Genomic DNA, 15,905 nt, shown 5'->3' with positions numbered 1-15,905 from the left:
ACAGCGGGTGTCACCCAACTGGGACCAGTCCTGCCCGTGTGGAATAATCCTATAGAGCTCAGGGGTTGTATTGCTTGCCGTGGATGCAAAATGCAGAAAAGCCTACAACGCTTAACACAGCTTGTTCCTGAGCCACCTGGAACGTTCATCTTGTGATCATAAAGTCAGTCTTAAAAATAATCAGAGACCAAAACTACATAGCGAACAATAAAATATAACTTAACAGAACAGGCTAATAATTCTTGGTAGTTTGATTTGTCTCCAAAGCAAGATACAGTAATTACCCCTATAATCAAGTATCACAATTTGCAGTTTAACGTTCTGCATCTACATAGGCAGTTATGATTAGGTCAGGGTTTTTTAGGCTTCTAAAATCCAGTTCAGATCAGGGAGACTGGAATCACTGGCTAAGAGATTCAGCACCACAACCTTGTGATGTGTTTGTGCTTCATTTACGCAAAAGGGGATTTCTGCCAACAAACAACTACTCTTGTCATCCGTGAGGTTGAACTGACACCAACATAAACTTCACTTATACATTAGTGAAGCAATTAGTGTGTGAGCTGCACCGAGGCAACAGTGACCCCTCTCCAACAGCCGAGATCTAATGGGAGAATCTTCCTCTACTGCAGCCCAATTTGGATTTATGATTCTTACTGGATCCTCAGTCATTCCCTTCACTAAAGAACAGTGCTGAAAGCACACAGACACTTTTCAGTCAGTGCACTGCAAGCTTGAAACTGAAGTGAAGAGGTTTTAAGAGCACTGCAATGCACTCAGAGCAATCGTAAAGTGTAAATCTCCACTGGCAAACAGGCTCGCACAAGTCATTCTTTGTTCTCACAAATTACTGTTAGATATATCAAGGACAAAGTTGTCCTGTCTATTTGTTTATTTCTAGCAATACTTGGGAAATTGAGTTGTAAAATAAAGAATATCGTACTGCTTTTAACATGAGGAATTATTGCCTATTTGGGATACATATTTAGTGGGATGTACAAGGAATCAGAAATGCAGCCCTCACTACAGATAATGGGAATTGTGCACTTAATTCCCTATGCAGACTCCTGAAAACAAATTCCCGAATTTCTCTGTGCTCTGGTGTGAACTGCAACAGCATAAAATCAGCCAAAAACCTATAGACTGAGAAAGCACAAAAGCGTTTTGCTGCTTTAACACAGCCGGCTTCAAGAGGAGAGCTCTACAACACATAACAGAGGGAGAGCAAAACCTGCATCTACCACCCTGCGCAGGCACCGATCTTTATAAGGAGAAATACAATTTGCAAACCCAGAGGCAGAACAACAGCTCCCATCTGGCCCAAGCGCTCACCTGAGACGAGCTACAGCCACAGCTCAAATGGAACATTCTGTAATTGGACCAGCTGCCTTTTGCTACAGAAATTCTTCAAAACAACAACAGTTGGCTTTTCAACTTGTGATCGCTCTCGCCGTGTGGTTCTTAGCGGAGCGGTGTGAAGAGAAATCAAAGAGCCAGAGCTGTTAACACTTTCTGTTGGGTTTCCAAACACCTGCCAACTTAAGGTTTTCCGTCAAGCCCTCTAGAACACAAAGTTTTGCAGCTGAAAAGGTTCACAGTGAAAGCTATTTGTAGCATCTTCCTATTTTTGCACGCGTGCATTATACTGCAGTCACTAGGCGTTGGAAGCGCGGAGGCAGAGCTGAGTCACTGCAAGGGGACGCTCAGGGGCGCTGAGCACAGAGTGATTTGACCGGTTTAACTCGCCCGGCGCGAATCCAGCGTATCGCGCACGTACCCTGGTGTCACAGAGGCACCCCGAGGTTCGTTTAAGGGACAACAGGGTCCTAAACAACTTCTATTAAACCGGTGAGAAACAGGGTTTTAGCACTCCAAAAGTGACTTAAATACAGGTTCGGGTATCAGTTGAAGAAAATTATTAAGGGGCAGCAACTAATGCAACAGGAGGTCCGCAGTGTGCATACACGTGGCTTCACCAAAACAACGCCAGAGCCGGCCCTGAGTCCGGGAAGAGTCCACACCTGCCTGAACACGGTGTGGGGTTATTTCAAAGGGGTACACGTACTTGTAGCGAGTACGGAAAGTGCACACTCACAACCCTGCGAGGGTAAATTTATAACACACTCGCAATCCTGCGAGGAGAAATACATGTGCAAATGTGCACGGAATATTACACGTGCTTATGTAGAAGCACGGGAGGGAAGTACACTCGCAATTCTGTGAGGAAATAATTTATACACATGCTGGTATTGAGCACGGAAAGTTACACGTGCAAACATGCACGGAAAGCGTAAATACACGTGAAGCGATACTGAAAGGAGCACGAGAAGGACGAGCTCTTACCTCTCCCTGGAAACTCTTCAGTAACGGAGCTACCTGTTTGCGCAGGTCCTGGAAGACACAAGCAAGACATTTCATCAGAAAAACGGGAAAGGCCAAGCCATTGTCAAGTTTTTCCTAATGCCATTTTCAGTTCTGAAACGCTACTTTAATTCTGATCGCATTTTATGGGAGATTTGCTTAAAATAAAAATACGCCTAGAATTCATTTTGAACGAGTCTGCGTTTCCAGTTTGACATACACCTGTATCTGTTGCAAACAGCATTAATTAACAAAACTGTAGTGATGTTGGGCAAGCACTGAATGCTTTCAATCTCATAATTCAGTTGAAACACTAATGTGATTAGAGGTAAATGCCTCTATCTGCCTAAACAGCAGCTACACCTCTGAACTTACGCCGCAGAAATTCCCACAAATGGAAGGCAGAGGTTTAGAAGGATTACTCTGGACCATCATTTCAACTAAAAGCGTTGCCATTTTCTGAAAGGTCTGTTTTATTTACTGTTTTCTCGAGAGTGCTCTGACTCAAGGTTTCTTCTGCAGAATTACAACACACTTAGTGCTAGAAGATTCATTAGGACCCTACCCACAGAACCACTCTCAAAGTTTATAGCACATTTTTACTTAGCAACCAAGGGAATTTAGGACAACAAAGGTGTATCTATCTTGCATAAAATTCTCAGTGGCTCCACTTTTAAGCTGGTTTGGGTCTAATTCACCTAGAAATTCTCAGAATTCCCATTCTATGCATGCCTGAAGAGTAAAATCCTGTAACTCTGCAGAGGTCACTGTATTATTCATGCACAGCCAAGAAGCTGGACTCCTATTTTTTCTTTTCCAATGTATTTACTTTTACATCTAGAGTCACGCACCATATTGGACATTAAACCGCTCACCAAAACACCCTCAGTCCCGGGTTTGATCTGATTGTCCTGAAGGAACAGTAGGCTCTTGAGAAAAGTGACTTTTGCCACTGAAATGACAAGTCATGCAGAGAGCTGGAGCATCAGGAGTTCTCTGGCTCCCTGAGAAATGGCTCAGGGGGCCAAACACAAATGAAGCCATCAAAGGCAAATCAGCAGCCAAATTTCACTTCTTACATGGTTATTGCACGAGCAGAGTTAATCCCTATCAAGATGAGGATAACGTTGCAGCTTTATAAGCTCCCTCTTTGGCGCCAAACCAAACGACGCTTCTGTTCTCAGAGCAAGTCAAGTTACCTAAATGTTTCCTGATATTTTCTGCTATTTTAGGGCAGAAGAAGGGTAGATACTGTCCCTGTATATCATGAATATCTACAGATTACCCCTCTACCAAAGCAAACCAGCAGGTTGAGCAGGTTTTCCCCACTTCTGACTGTTCTGGGAGACCAGAGGGCTGCACGTTTTGTAACATTTTCGTTGTAACCTGATGATGATGATAATGAAGAAAGTAAAAATAACCATCCACGGTAAAATAAACGCCCACATTCAGGGCCAAAATCTGACATGGTAGGTTTTAAAGCAGAGCGAAACTACCAACACGAGACGTTAGATTTACAGTCAGGATACTGGCGCCCTTTTGAACTTTATAAAATGGGGGGAGATTGTAACACCCAAGCAAAGCAACATTTCTTTAAATTAAAAAATCGTGCTGATCCTGATTTAGACAGCAGCTTTTGTCGCTGGTAAAACTGTTTTTAAGACATTTCAGGATAGAGGAGAATGCAGCTGCAAGTGACTCAGTCCCATGGCAAGCGATGGGTTATCCCAGGGTAATCAATCCAGGCGATCCTGGGACACGCTGATCAGCAGAGCACACAGTTTAACAGGGAAAACGCTTGGACTACTTGAAACCTTAGCAATAACTTCAAATCTGTTGCTGCTGAACAATAGAGACAGAGCATCCCACTTCCATTGTCTTCACAGAGCAAACGGCCTAACGAAAGTCACTGAAAGGGATTTGCTCAGGCTTTTCAAATGCAACCCAACATGCTGTCCAGGCAAGTGGATGAACGGCACACGCCATCACAAAAGGCATAAACACCTTCACACCATTTCTGGTTTTCTTCCCTTTCTTCCTCCCCTCCTTGGAAAGAGTTTATAGGCTACTTTTGTAATTCTTGCCTTAACTAAACAGCATCAAAACGTCAGACAGCTCGCAACACAAGGGAAGTAAAAATAAACAGGCAGAAGTCAGGAATCCATATGCCTCGAGTCACCGGCTAAAACTCTACTGCCGAGATTTATTTTTGGCAGTTTGGAAAAATTCCTTTGTCTCAAAACATGACAGTAACATCAGACAGAATATTACCATCTTTGCACTAAACTGAACAGAAAGACGGACATTCGGTTCAGACCCGGGGGAATCTGTAACGCTGGTTAGCAAGGACACGGTGTGATTTATTATCTGTTTAAAGTGTAGTGGCCTTTACTGCCTGGGCTGTGATCAAAACAGGAAAAGCAACCAACTCCAGCACTCCCATACAGCTGGGAAACCACGGTGATCCAGCAGAACAGATAAAAAGGGTACATGCAACTCCACATTAAAACAAATGATAATTTATCAACACACTGAAATATTCAAGTACTCCTATACAATCGCATTATTACCCTATTTTTCCATGCCATCTAAACATGCACATTCTCTCTCTCTCTGGATGATTTATCAGGGTAGAGCAGTTTTCTGAAAAAGGCTCTATCACAGACAGACTCAATATCTGAAGTAGAGACTATGAATTAGGATGCTGTATCATTATCTGAATCAAATCTGATAGCTGAAAGCTAATACAGCATTTTCCCTTTACTAGAGTATAAGCAACAAGTTTATATATTTATCAAGTAGCTACACAATGAAATCTGAATCCAAACAATTTTTAACTCCCCTTCCATTCTCATTAGAAATAACTCCACGGAAAATAAACCGAGAACAAATCTATGGTAAAAAACTGGGCAACAAATGCATCTTTCTGACAACTAAACTACATTATTTATCAACCGCTATTTAATACACTGTGTACAGTACAAAGGACGTATCAATGGTCAGGCTACCAACACTGTATTTGTAATTTACTTGAGGTCTGAAGCTACACGGCACCTCCTGGTCTCCGCACAGGCTGCTCTGTCTCATTTACCTCCAAAACGCTTATCTCTAAATGTCACAACAAGAGCCCTATGACCCCGCTTTGATAAAGCGGTCCAGCAAGGCTAAGCCTGACCTACGCACCTTTCCCATCTACAGAAATATTGCGCTCTTGTAAAACAACAAAGAAAAAACAACGGGCAAATGTTCTTTTGTACACCCCCCCGCGCCACATTTCCTATGATTTGTTCTCTGTATCGTCTACTGGAGACACGCACGGGCTGCCGAATGTCACCGTGTCTGGCAGAGGAACCCTAATGAGAAGCAGCCCCCTTGTATCAGCATCGGTGACATCATTAGTTCAGCTGTCACAACCTATTTTTGAGCTGCCTTATCACCCGCGAGATGCTACGGCTTCCCTGCCATCTCGCCCTCGCGCGTTTCCTTCCTCATTAGCCCACACGTAATAACGAACTAACGCAAAACCGGCCGGGCTGAATGCTGGGACTCTGGGTACCTTCTCGTGAGAACTTACAAAGCAAAGCAAAACCCAAAACAACGATAACCCACAATAAAATACGTATAATGACTGTGTGGGAAGGTATTTGTCAGTTCAATCAACACAGAGAGAAGAACCAGCGTGGCCTCAAGAGGAACTCGTGTCAAACACGGGCAGGCAGGTGTGATGGATCTTTGTGTCTTTTGGCTGGGAGGACATTTCTCTGTGTCCCCTCACAGCCAGGGCTCCCTGCACTCGTCCAAAAAGCTATTACCTCGCTAATGTCGTAGGGCTTCTCTCTCATAATATAAATATAATAGAGCTGAAAGGGGGAGAGGTAAAAAGCAGCCAGGCATGAAGGGTTTGGGAAGAACGCTGGCATCGACTTCCAAGGTGTGTTTGATTATTATACACTGCAAGGACACAACTTGTCACTGCGAAACACAGAAATCAGCAAGTTAACTGTAATTAGAAGGAGGCAGTACTGCTGGTTAATTAGGGAGCGTCAGCAAGCATAAGTGTTTCACCTTTTTTGGGTAAACTGGTGGACAAGTCGGGATCACTCAATCAGACACTCACCTACCAAACCGCAAGTTTTAAATATTATTTTGTTGCATCCACAATTATGATAAAAAATATAGAGTATGCAATTTTTCCAGCAGAGACCCTGGGCATACTAAGGGAAACATTTAAGTCTTTATATTTAATTAATTCCAACAAGCTCTACTTTGCTTTGCTCTAAAAGATACAAACCCGAGATCCCAGACAGTTGTCCAAACAGGTACTGTACAGTAGCTTAGATGACTCAATTCCTAAAATATAACGCAAATTAAATCATATGAGCAAACAATTTATTGCTCAATTTACACTATGATTTAATGAGATATAAAATCTCTTATTGCTTAAGTCTGCTACAGTATTTACTTGAAATCCGATCACTAAAGAATGAATCATGATGTTATCAATTTTCTATGATATTTTTAGTTATTTTAATACACTAACGTGCCAGTATTTTCTCTGTATTAAAAAAAATATCCTTTCAAAGCTACATTTATGGATACGTTTCAACCAAGCACAATGATAAATAAAAAATCTTGATTTACAGTAGCAAAATGTACAGCACGGTACTTTCTGAAATATTTTAGCTCACAGATCTTGTGCAAATTCCATTAGCTTTAATTATTTATTAGCAGTAGATTTAGATTACTGTTCTTGACCTATTTTTCAGTGTATGGACCCACCCTGCAAGAAGTGAAAATATATTCCATTTGTGAACGGAGAGCAGACTTGAGCTTAAAGAATATTAAGCAAAACCACATGCATTGTAATTCAGGGGGAACCGCTTGCGCTTCAGAAAGGTTACAAAGCGGGGCATAACAAACCCACGGAATAAACACCAAGAGGTATTCCTTGCAAAGAGGCAGAATTTTTGCTGTTCAGCCACCTCGGACTGTTTTGCAAAACTGGAGCCATACAACAACCCCAAAAGTGGCCTCGACATGAGGAGTTTCAAGACTTTCTTTGTAGAAACACCCGTGTTTTCTACCAAACTCTGTAGCCCGCTTGGCTCCTCACGATCCATAGGGGAATGAGTGTGGAGCGAGGAGCATTTTAGGGCTGGTCCTGTGGTCCCTTTGTCACTGGGAGGAGGCAAATGGAGACAAATGGAGCATCTGTGGAGATGCCTCCTGGCCACGTTGCTTTGGGTCTGGGACGGTTTCAATGGAACCGCTCGCTTGCACGAGTCTTAATGGAATCCTCTTAAGGCTTCTTCCCAGTTAAAATAAACAAAAAGCTAACAAGTTTACTCTGGGCCCGTGCAGCAATGTATAAACAGCCTGGTTACCTTCACAACTGTTTAAAAAACCAACTGTGTGACAGAAGAACTGTTGCACACATATATGTGTATATATACATGTGCATACCGTATATAATAGAAAAAGAATTTTTTTAAGTAACTTTACAAATTTGCATAGTGAGCGATGCTTTTTAGAACCATGTTAAAACCTTGCCGCCATTTATAAAGCGGCGAGTTAACATTGGCTAGAAAAGACATTGAACAGAAACGAGCCAGAACTTAAAAACCAGAGTTGCTAGGGAACGGAAAAAAGTTAATTCAAACAAAAATGATTCAGGTAGACCTTTGGAAGAAGCTAATTCTAATGAAATGAAAGCCTGGTCACTAAAATTCCAGTAGGAAAGAAAAAAAAAAAAGGATTACTTGTTTAACAGCTCATCAATACGTGCAGAGAATCAAGCATCATTTTTAACAAACATACGGATTTAAAAGGCTACAAGACTGGGGAAGGGACTTGAACACAAGCCCTATGGGGAGAGGCTGAGGAGCTGGGCTTGTTTAGTCTGGAGAAGAGGAGGCTTAGAGCTGAGCTCAGCACTCTCTAGAACTACCTGAAGGGCAGTTCCAGCCAGGTGGGGATTGGTCTCTTCTCCCAGGCATCAGCAATAGGACAAGGGGCCATGGGCTTCAGCTCTGCCAGGGGAAATTGAGGCTGGAGATTAGAAAGAAATTCTTTGCAGAGAGAGTGGTCAGGCATTGGAATGGCTGCCCAGGGAGGTGCTGGACTCACCGGCCCTGGAGGTTTTTAAACTGAGATTGGACATGGCACTTAGTGCCGTGATCTAGTCAATGGACTGGAGTTGGACCAAGGGTTGGACTGGATGATCTCTGAGGTCTTTTCCAACCCAGTTCATTCTGTGTTTCTGTGATATTCTGGCTAACAGTCCCATATATAAAGATAATTATTTAGCCCTAAGCTGTTGAGTACCTGCGGATTTTATTAGACGCTTCTATCTGCCCAATAAAACTGAAAGCAAACTGACTATTTCGTTGTGCGTCCCAATAAACAGCCTCACCTACATTTGCCAAATTCTAACCAGAACCCTCCAAAAACTCCAGGTCGTTCCACAGGCGACTGCGCCTGCAATTGAGGTTTTCAGGAAAATAAAAGATCCTTAACACTCAACCCAAATCACATCCTGCAGCATCTCTTGCTCCAGTGCTCTCATCTTCCACTTTGAAAGTCCATAGAGAAAGAGTTCACAATGCTTCCCTGATTATTCCAGAATTACAGCCTGCAGAACAGAGGTTTCTCTTCGGCGTAAAACGGGGAACTTCTGAAAAAAAGGTAATTATTATGACTCTTAAAAAATTAACGTGTCTAATGAGAAGCTAATGACATGGGCCATGACTCCGCAGAAAATGCATCTGAGTACTGTGGTCCAATTAACACCGCCAGTTCCAACACAGACTAATGCTTCACGTGGTGGATTTAAAAAGAAGAATATTTAATGTGAAACCATAATTGCGCCTGTAATTTTCCATATTCCCTCCACCCCGAGCAGAGCTGGGTCTGAATCAGTGCGCACCTACTTCAGCACCGGGGTGAGATCAGAAACCTGATGATATGTGGATTTCTCCTCCGTCTCCAGGAAAAGATGGGGAGGACCATTGAGAAATCATTAATTTCAATGTACGGTTTTAATTGGGAAAAGTAAAAGTACTAAAAAACATTCATGTTTTAAAACCTGATATTGGCCAAGTGGAAAGATTTCCAAAATACAAGCACTTTGCTTCAAATCCAGGTTAAGTTTCCAAAAATAATAATTCTCTGTTAAATATAATACTACAGAATCAGGCTTCATCCTCACAGATCCTTACAGACTATACGTAAATTGGGGGAGGAGGGGGGCAGTCTGTGTGTTTCCGAGATATCAGATATTGCAAAATTGTTTTCCATACTTATCTTTTAAATACAGGTTAAAAATACAGCTGTGAACAGACCGTGCATTAATCATCCTCTGACATACCTGCATGTAAGAACACAGGTGTATTTACTGATTTATATCATTACCGCCAGCCTTTTTCTATGATTCCAATGCAAGAAAATCCAATACTACGCAATCCCCTAATAATCTTTTTATAAGATTTGTTCGCTTAATCTTGATCCTGACCGCTCAGTTTTATTCAAACGCCAGTTGCTCCTACAGCACACGAGTTGTTTCAGGAGGGTCGGGGCGAGAAGCTGCTGTCCTGCAAATCCATGGCCTACATTTGCTACAACTCTCGTGACCGCCATCTCGGCGCTATCTCTATATTCTTCACGACCTCTTCTATGTGGGGAGTTACCGTGTCTTCTGCAGGCATCGCCCTTTAAATACAGCCAAGGCGATGACTTCGGGTTCCTATGAAGACGAAAAACTCAAAGATGGAAAAACGACAAGCTCAAAACCATCAGGGTATAGACCCAAAGGGTTTACTACATCTAATTTAGCATACCTGCTAAAAACACCTCAAAATTAATATACCTGTCATCCTCCTGACCTAAATAAATAAAAACTTACGGCACAGATCTTTTCATGTTGCTTCAGGAAGTGAAGCAATTCAGAGAAAACAAACTGTTGCTGCCTTTACATTTCCTGGCACATTCCTACGGAAACACACTCAGGCCTATAGGCTTTGGTAGCACGCAGTAGATATAAATGAATCATGATGACAAGCAAAATCTCACTGTGGACTTATTCAATACGTTTATTGTTTGTTAGCTCAACTTAAGAAAGAAAAACCCACATAAAGTGCTTTGGAGCAGCAGCATCTTCTCACCACTGTCATATATATTCTCAGCTGGGACTAATTCCCAAACTCATCTGCTGAACTCTGAACTGTTGCAGTATTTGGGGGGGGAGAAAGGCATAAAAAGAGCAGGAAAAGAAACCCAGAGGATTGGAGATTAAACAAAGGAGAGACGGGAAGACAGAGCAAGCGCAGTCTGTGATTGCTGGGCACATTAAAGGCATGCGAGCCTAGCACTGAATCACAACCAGCTCAATAGCAGATTAAAATGAGACATACTTGTATAATAATAAATCAACAGAACTAATACGCACTTATCTTCGACTAACTCAGAAGGAGGAGGTGACAAATTGCACTTAAGGAAAAATTGTTTTACTGTTGCTAGCACAAGCTGAGCGTCCATAGGAAACGGCTAAATTTAGAAAGGCAGCTTTTGATGACAGCAACGGAAATTAATTCAAGTTTTTTGTATTTGTGTGATTTCTTTTTTTTTTACAGAGCTCTAGAATGTTACTCATCTTCTCGAAACTTTCCAAAAGCAGAGACTTCATGATGGACTGTCCTCCCTGTCTGCTCCCTCCTACTCTTCCCCCTTAAAAAGGCAGAACCGTTCCTTTGGGCTACAGCAATTTAGGAACTTAATGCAGTTTAACAAATTCCCTGCAGTTTAACGAATTCCCTATCTCTTGGCTGGAGCTGTTTGGCTCCACCAGATGAATCAGAGAAGCTCACGACCACGTGGAGGATTTGAGCAGACTTTTCCCTGTATGACTATATATGGCAACTACAGATCAAGTTATCTACGATCACTTTAACCTAAGCTTCAAACTTTCTACCTGATTCCTATCCTCAATCTGCAATAGCGCCAAATTAGATGTAAACTGCATTCTCCCCACTCTATACAACATGCTAAAAATACCACAATTGAGATACACTGAAGTCCAAACTAACTTTTGTTAACAACTTCTGGACCAGAACAAGATGCTGTGAAGCTCACGTTTGCATCACACTGTTCTGCTGTTATTGAAGATGTGCACCCCAGCACACAGATGTCTTCCATTCCTGATTACCTGAAATATCAATTAATACCAAGTGACATGAGAAGTCTGGCACAAGCTGGTTAAAGAAGGTAATTCTGCACTCAAAAAGAAGAGGGGAGGTCAAAGCTCAGCGAGTGATGTACGCAGGGGCTTATGAAGGAATTCCAACAATGCCTGCAAGACCCTTTAATCCAGAAAAATACTCTGTTTTGACTTCTATCACCATATTTTATACACACAGTGATTTTTAAAAGGTGCTTAAATTAATACATAAAAAACAACAGTATGTGGTACAATATTGAGGGCTTCTTTTAGCTGGATCCAAAACCTTCTCTGTGCATCCAAAGCAAAGGGCACAGCAAGTTCAGGTGCAGGACCAGGCTGCCCAGGGGGTTGTGGAGTCTCCTTCTCTGCAGACATTCCAACCCGCCTGGACACCTTCCTGTGGAACCTCATCTGGGTGTTCCTGCTCCATGGGGGGATTGCACTGGATGAGCTTTCCAGGGCCCTTCAATCCCTGACATTCTGTGATTTTCATGTAAAGGACTATTAAAATATAAATCATACTGTTTACATTAACTCATCAGGAGAATTTCAGTTGATGCAAGTAGGAAGCTAAAATTATTAACAATCTTTTCCAAACTAGGTCTGCTAACTAATAGCTTTTTTGCCCCTTATCAGCTGCACAAACAACAATGGCTTTTAAATCAACTAAGTGACCTGTGAACTTCTCTTAAATGGGGGACATATAATTTAAGACAGGCAAGAAAGTTCCCCAGGAGTCAAGAGGGCTCCTCGCAAGGGGCACACGTGGAGAGAGTTAATGCTTCAAACCACTGTATTTTCTCCCCTCCTCAAGTGTCAGCTGTGATAAGCCAAAATTAACAACCCTACGCTGTGCCACTTCAAATGAAGGGGGAAGAAAATTCTTCTTGCTATTCTAGGTATTTTAAGTTGTGTATGAGCATGGTAGCTAAATATAGACAGCAACAAAAGACAGTATTGTCCCTTTGGACACATGGAGTATTATCTCAGAATTCCCATCTTCCTGGGCTGAGCTTCGGGGTGGGGGGCTTTTTGGTTATTTTTCTTCCTTAGTGAAGTGTGTACTAACCCCTACCTCGTTTTAATGGATCAGTTTAAAAACAAACACACAAAAAACAAGTGTTTTTTTTAAAAAAAGGAAATCCTGATTCCACAAAAGCAGCAGAAAGATTTCCAGTGATTTTCCCAGCTCTGTGTTGCTGTCCCGTGCACAGAGAGCAGACGCCTGTTGCTGAGTGACCCTCAAGCCGCTGGTGAAATGAGGCCATCAATAGGCAGTTTGTACAGCTTACTAAAGCAGAAAGCTAATTTAATAATTTTAGACAGCAAAGTGTCTTCTTCTCCATGAATCACACGCTCCGCTTTCACATTTCAATCAGAAGTGTAAGAAATAAAATCAATAATTACGATTTTCAGAACACTTCCCAGGAGCACAACTACATTATTTGGGACCCAGCAGACCCGTGTGAGCCTTTAATATTGAACACGAGCAGACTTTCAAATGACACGGTCGCTCCTGACTTCTGAAGTATTTGAGTACCGTTGAGTGAAGCGTACATTTTCACTTAATGCCCCTAATGCACTTTGAACATTGACAACACTTCATTTTTAAGTCAGCTTCTATATAAAGTTTAATTTTTAAAGCCACGTATAAATTATCAATGACATCTGTTTGAAAAATGTCAATTCCTATCCTCAGGTTGGCATAATCCATCTATTTTGTGTAACATCCTCCTCACATTCAAGCCATTTTAAAGCCCTATTGACATATGGTTTTCAAGTGAGATGTTGCTCTTCGGGGATTTCATTATTTAGACCAGTCCCATTCTAATGTAATGACGACAGTAAGTAAACACAACTATTTCTGGACCATATCCCACAGCTCTAACTACAAATGATGAAATGGTTAGATAAGCAATAGGCCCAGATATGCCATAAATATCACTGTGTATGGCACATGCAAACCAATACGTGTCATGTCAGGAGCAGCTGGAGAAACCACCGCACGCAAGCCACTTAATCGTATGGTCAATGAAGTCCAGTGGCACTCGTCATCGCTAACACTTGCGATTCAGATATTCATTTACTGTGACAACACACCAACACAGCGTTGTCACCACACTCACATTCCGTCAGCCAAAAAGTTTTGGTTATTCTATTCTGTTTATCTAATTTTACCATATAGTCACAGTGTGCTATGCCTTAATGTCTTCATTGTTGCGCACTAACATTGTAGCTTGCTAAAATGCAATCAGGATTGCTTCTTATGCCCCGATGATGTTACAGAATGAGGGATAAAAATAATTTTCAAATGTCCACAATAATCTTCCAAACCCTGTACAATGCAAACTCCTTTGACTTTTTAAAGACCACACGGATCAAAACATCTCATCCTTGCTTTCAGGTCTAATACACAGGGCTCGTTCTGCCTCTCTTCATTCTCTACGCAGTAAGTTCCTGAGCTCACGTCTATACAGAGGCATCTTCTAAATTCAAAGCTGGGTTTCAAGGAAGTTTAATGTCAAAGCAACAACTGCAACAAGTGCTCTGGTTCTATATGAACATATCACAAACTGTCACCGAGCCTTCTCACACAATTTGTCACGCAGCAGCAGGACTGACACTGCCTACCTCAGACTCTGTAATTGCGGAGCACTGTCTACTGAATGCTGAAATTCTGCTTTCTGGTCATGGCAAACATAAATCAAAGAAAAAAATCTGCTCTATTAAATCCATTTGCTCTGGGAGAACAGGGATTTATCACCCTCTAAAACAAGTGGTCAATAAGATTCAGAAGTGCTTAGTACTGATCTTGATGAATCGGGACGCCACAGGTGACGCTGTAATTGTATTTGAAAGGAATCCACAAACAGAAAGGTGAACGCTCTATTTATTTCAGTGTATAGACAGGCTGTGGATTAAATGCATCACAAACACAGCAGGATTTTTCCCCTGCATCCCCTCAGGGAGGATCCTTAACAGACTGTCCCAAGAAGCAAAAGCAGCAAGACAGCAGATAGAGCTGCTTTAACAAGTAAATCTAAAATGCTTATTTCTTACACAGCCATCATAGAAGATATGGCTTCTAGTAGTTTTTCAACACCACACAAACCTTGAGCAAGTGAAAACAATAAGTTGCAGAGCCCAGGAGCAGCGGCAAGACCAGGTCGATGTAGGGGTGCTGCAGGAACCCATGGAGCCTGAAGACAATTCACAAGCAAACACCAAATAACGAGGGAACGGCTTGGACGGAATCCTTGCCTCAAACTGCACAATGATTCCCAACACAAAAGGGAGCTTGGTTTCTCACTCAGGGCAAGAATTTGGTCCCAAAGGACAGAAAGCAGGCTTAAAGAGCACACCCGTATAATTATAAGGAAATTAATATTGCTATATTGCAGCAATAACTTGGGAAGTTGTTAGATTAACCATAAACTAATCTCTTCTTTCCCCTGTTTTTGAACAGAGGGATCAGATTCTGCTGCTTTACGTGTCTGAATTTTGTTCCAGTAACTCATACATTATGTGGAATCAACGCCTTTCCATAATGCGATGGCCAATTTTAGTGCAGTGCACAAAATAACTTCCAAAATGATAAACCCGCCTATCTTCCACGGCTTTTGGCCAGCTAGAGTCTGGACTGGAGTGAGGAACCTGCATCTGGTTTCACTTCCCAGTAACAAAGCAAAAATCACAGGCATCATTCATTGTCTACGAGGCCCAACATGAAGGCTTCAAATACACTTTAAGAACTAATTAAATGCTTATTAAAACTGAACTGAATGTAAACACTGAACTGAAACTGATTAACTTGCAGTGTTTTGTGCCTGATTATCTTTGTGAAGAAGGAGCTTTTGGCACCCGGGGTGTTTGTGCTGGAGGATCAATTTCCTGCTCGCGTCGGGCCTACTAAAGAAACATTCCCACATTTGATTCGACTCATGTTTAAAGTCTCTGCTTCGCCTTGGACACCGGACTAGACAAAGATAATGTTTTCGACTGGGTAAGATAATGTTTTGAATTTAGGGCTAAAATTTATCAGTTTTGCAGTTAGACTACAGGCCAAAATTCAAGGATGGTCAAGGCAGTCTGGCCAAGCTGCGGATAATCAGACCTCTCCCTTTCAACCAAGGACTTAGAGACTAAAAAAATCCTCATATGAGTTCCCTAATGCCTCATTTTGGTTTAAATTTTCTTAACATGGCAAAAAAGGCTTGTGAGATATACTCATCTCCTGCATTTGATACAGCTAAGGGAGGAAATGAGATTCATAAGCTATAGCCTTGATTCAGTTCCAAAATATTATACTAGTAGCTAAAAAAAGACAATT

General features: G+C 41.8%; 1 protein-coding gene across 8 annotated transcripts in view; it reads right to left on the bottom strand.

The window, feature by feature from the left end:
- The window catches only part of CUX1 (cut like homeobox 1), a 262,345-nt gene that overhangs the window by 158,006 nt on the left and 88,434 nt on the right, over nt 1-15,905 (bottom strand). For all 8 annotated transcript variants that reach the window (XM_082068464.1, XM_082068458.1, XM_082068459.1 and 5 more), the window contains exon 3: nt 2,344-2,391. In XM_082068464.1, the coding sequence (XP_081924590.1) occupies nt 2,344-2,391 (48 nt within the window). The remainder of the gene's footprint in view (nt 1-2,343; nt 2,392-15,905) is intronic.

The sequence above is a fragment of the Streptopelia decaocto genome (assembly GCF_964273445.1).
Source record: "Streptopelia decaocto genome assembly, chromosome: 18".
Lineage (NCBI taxonomy): Eukaryota > Metazoa > Chordata > Aves > Columbiformes > Columbidae > Streptopelia > Streptopelia decaocto.
Note: the sequence above shows the minus strand (reverse complement) of the source record. Positions and strands in the feature narration are given on the sequence as shown.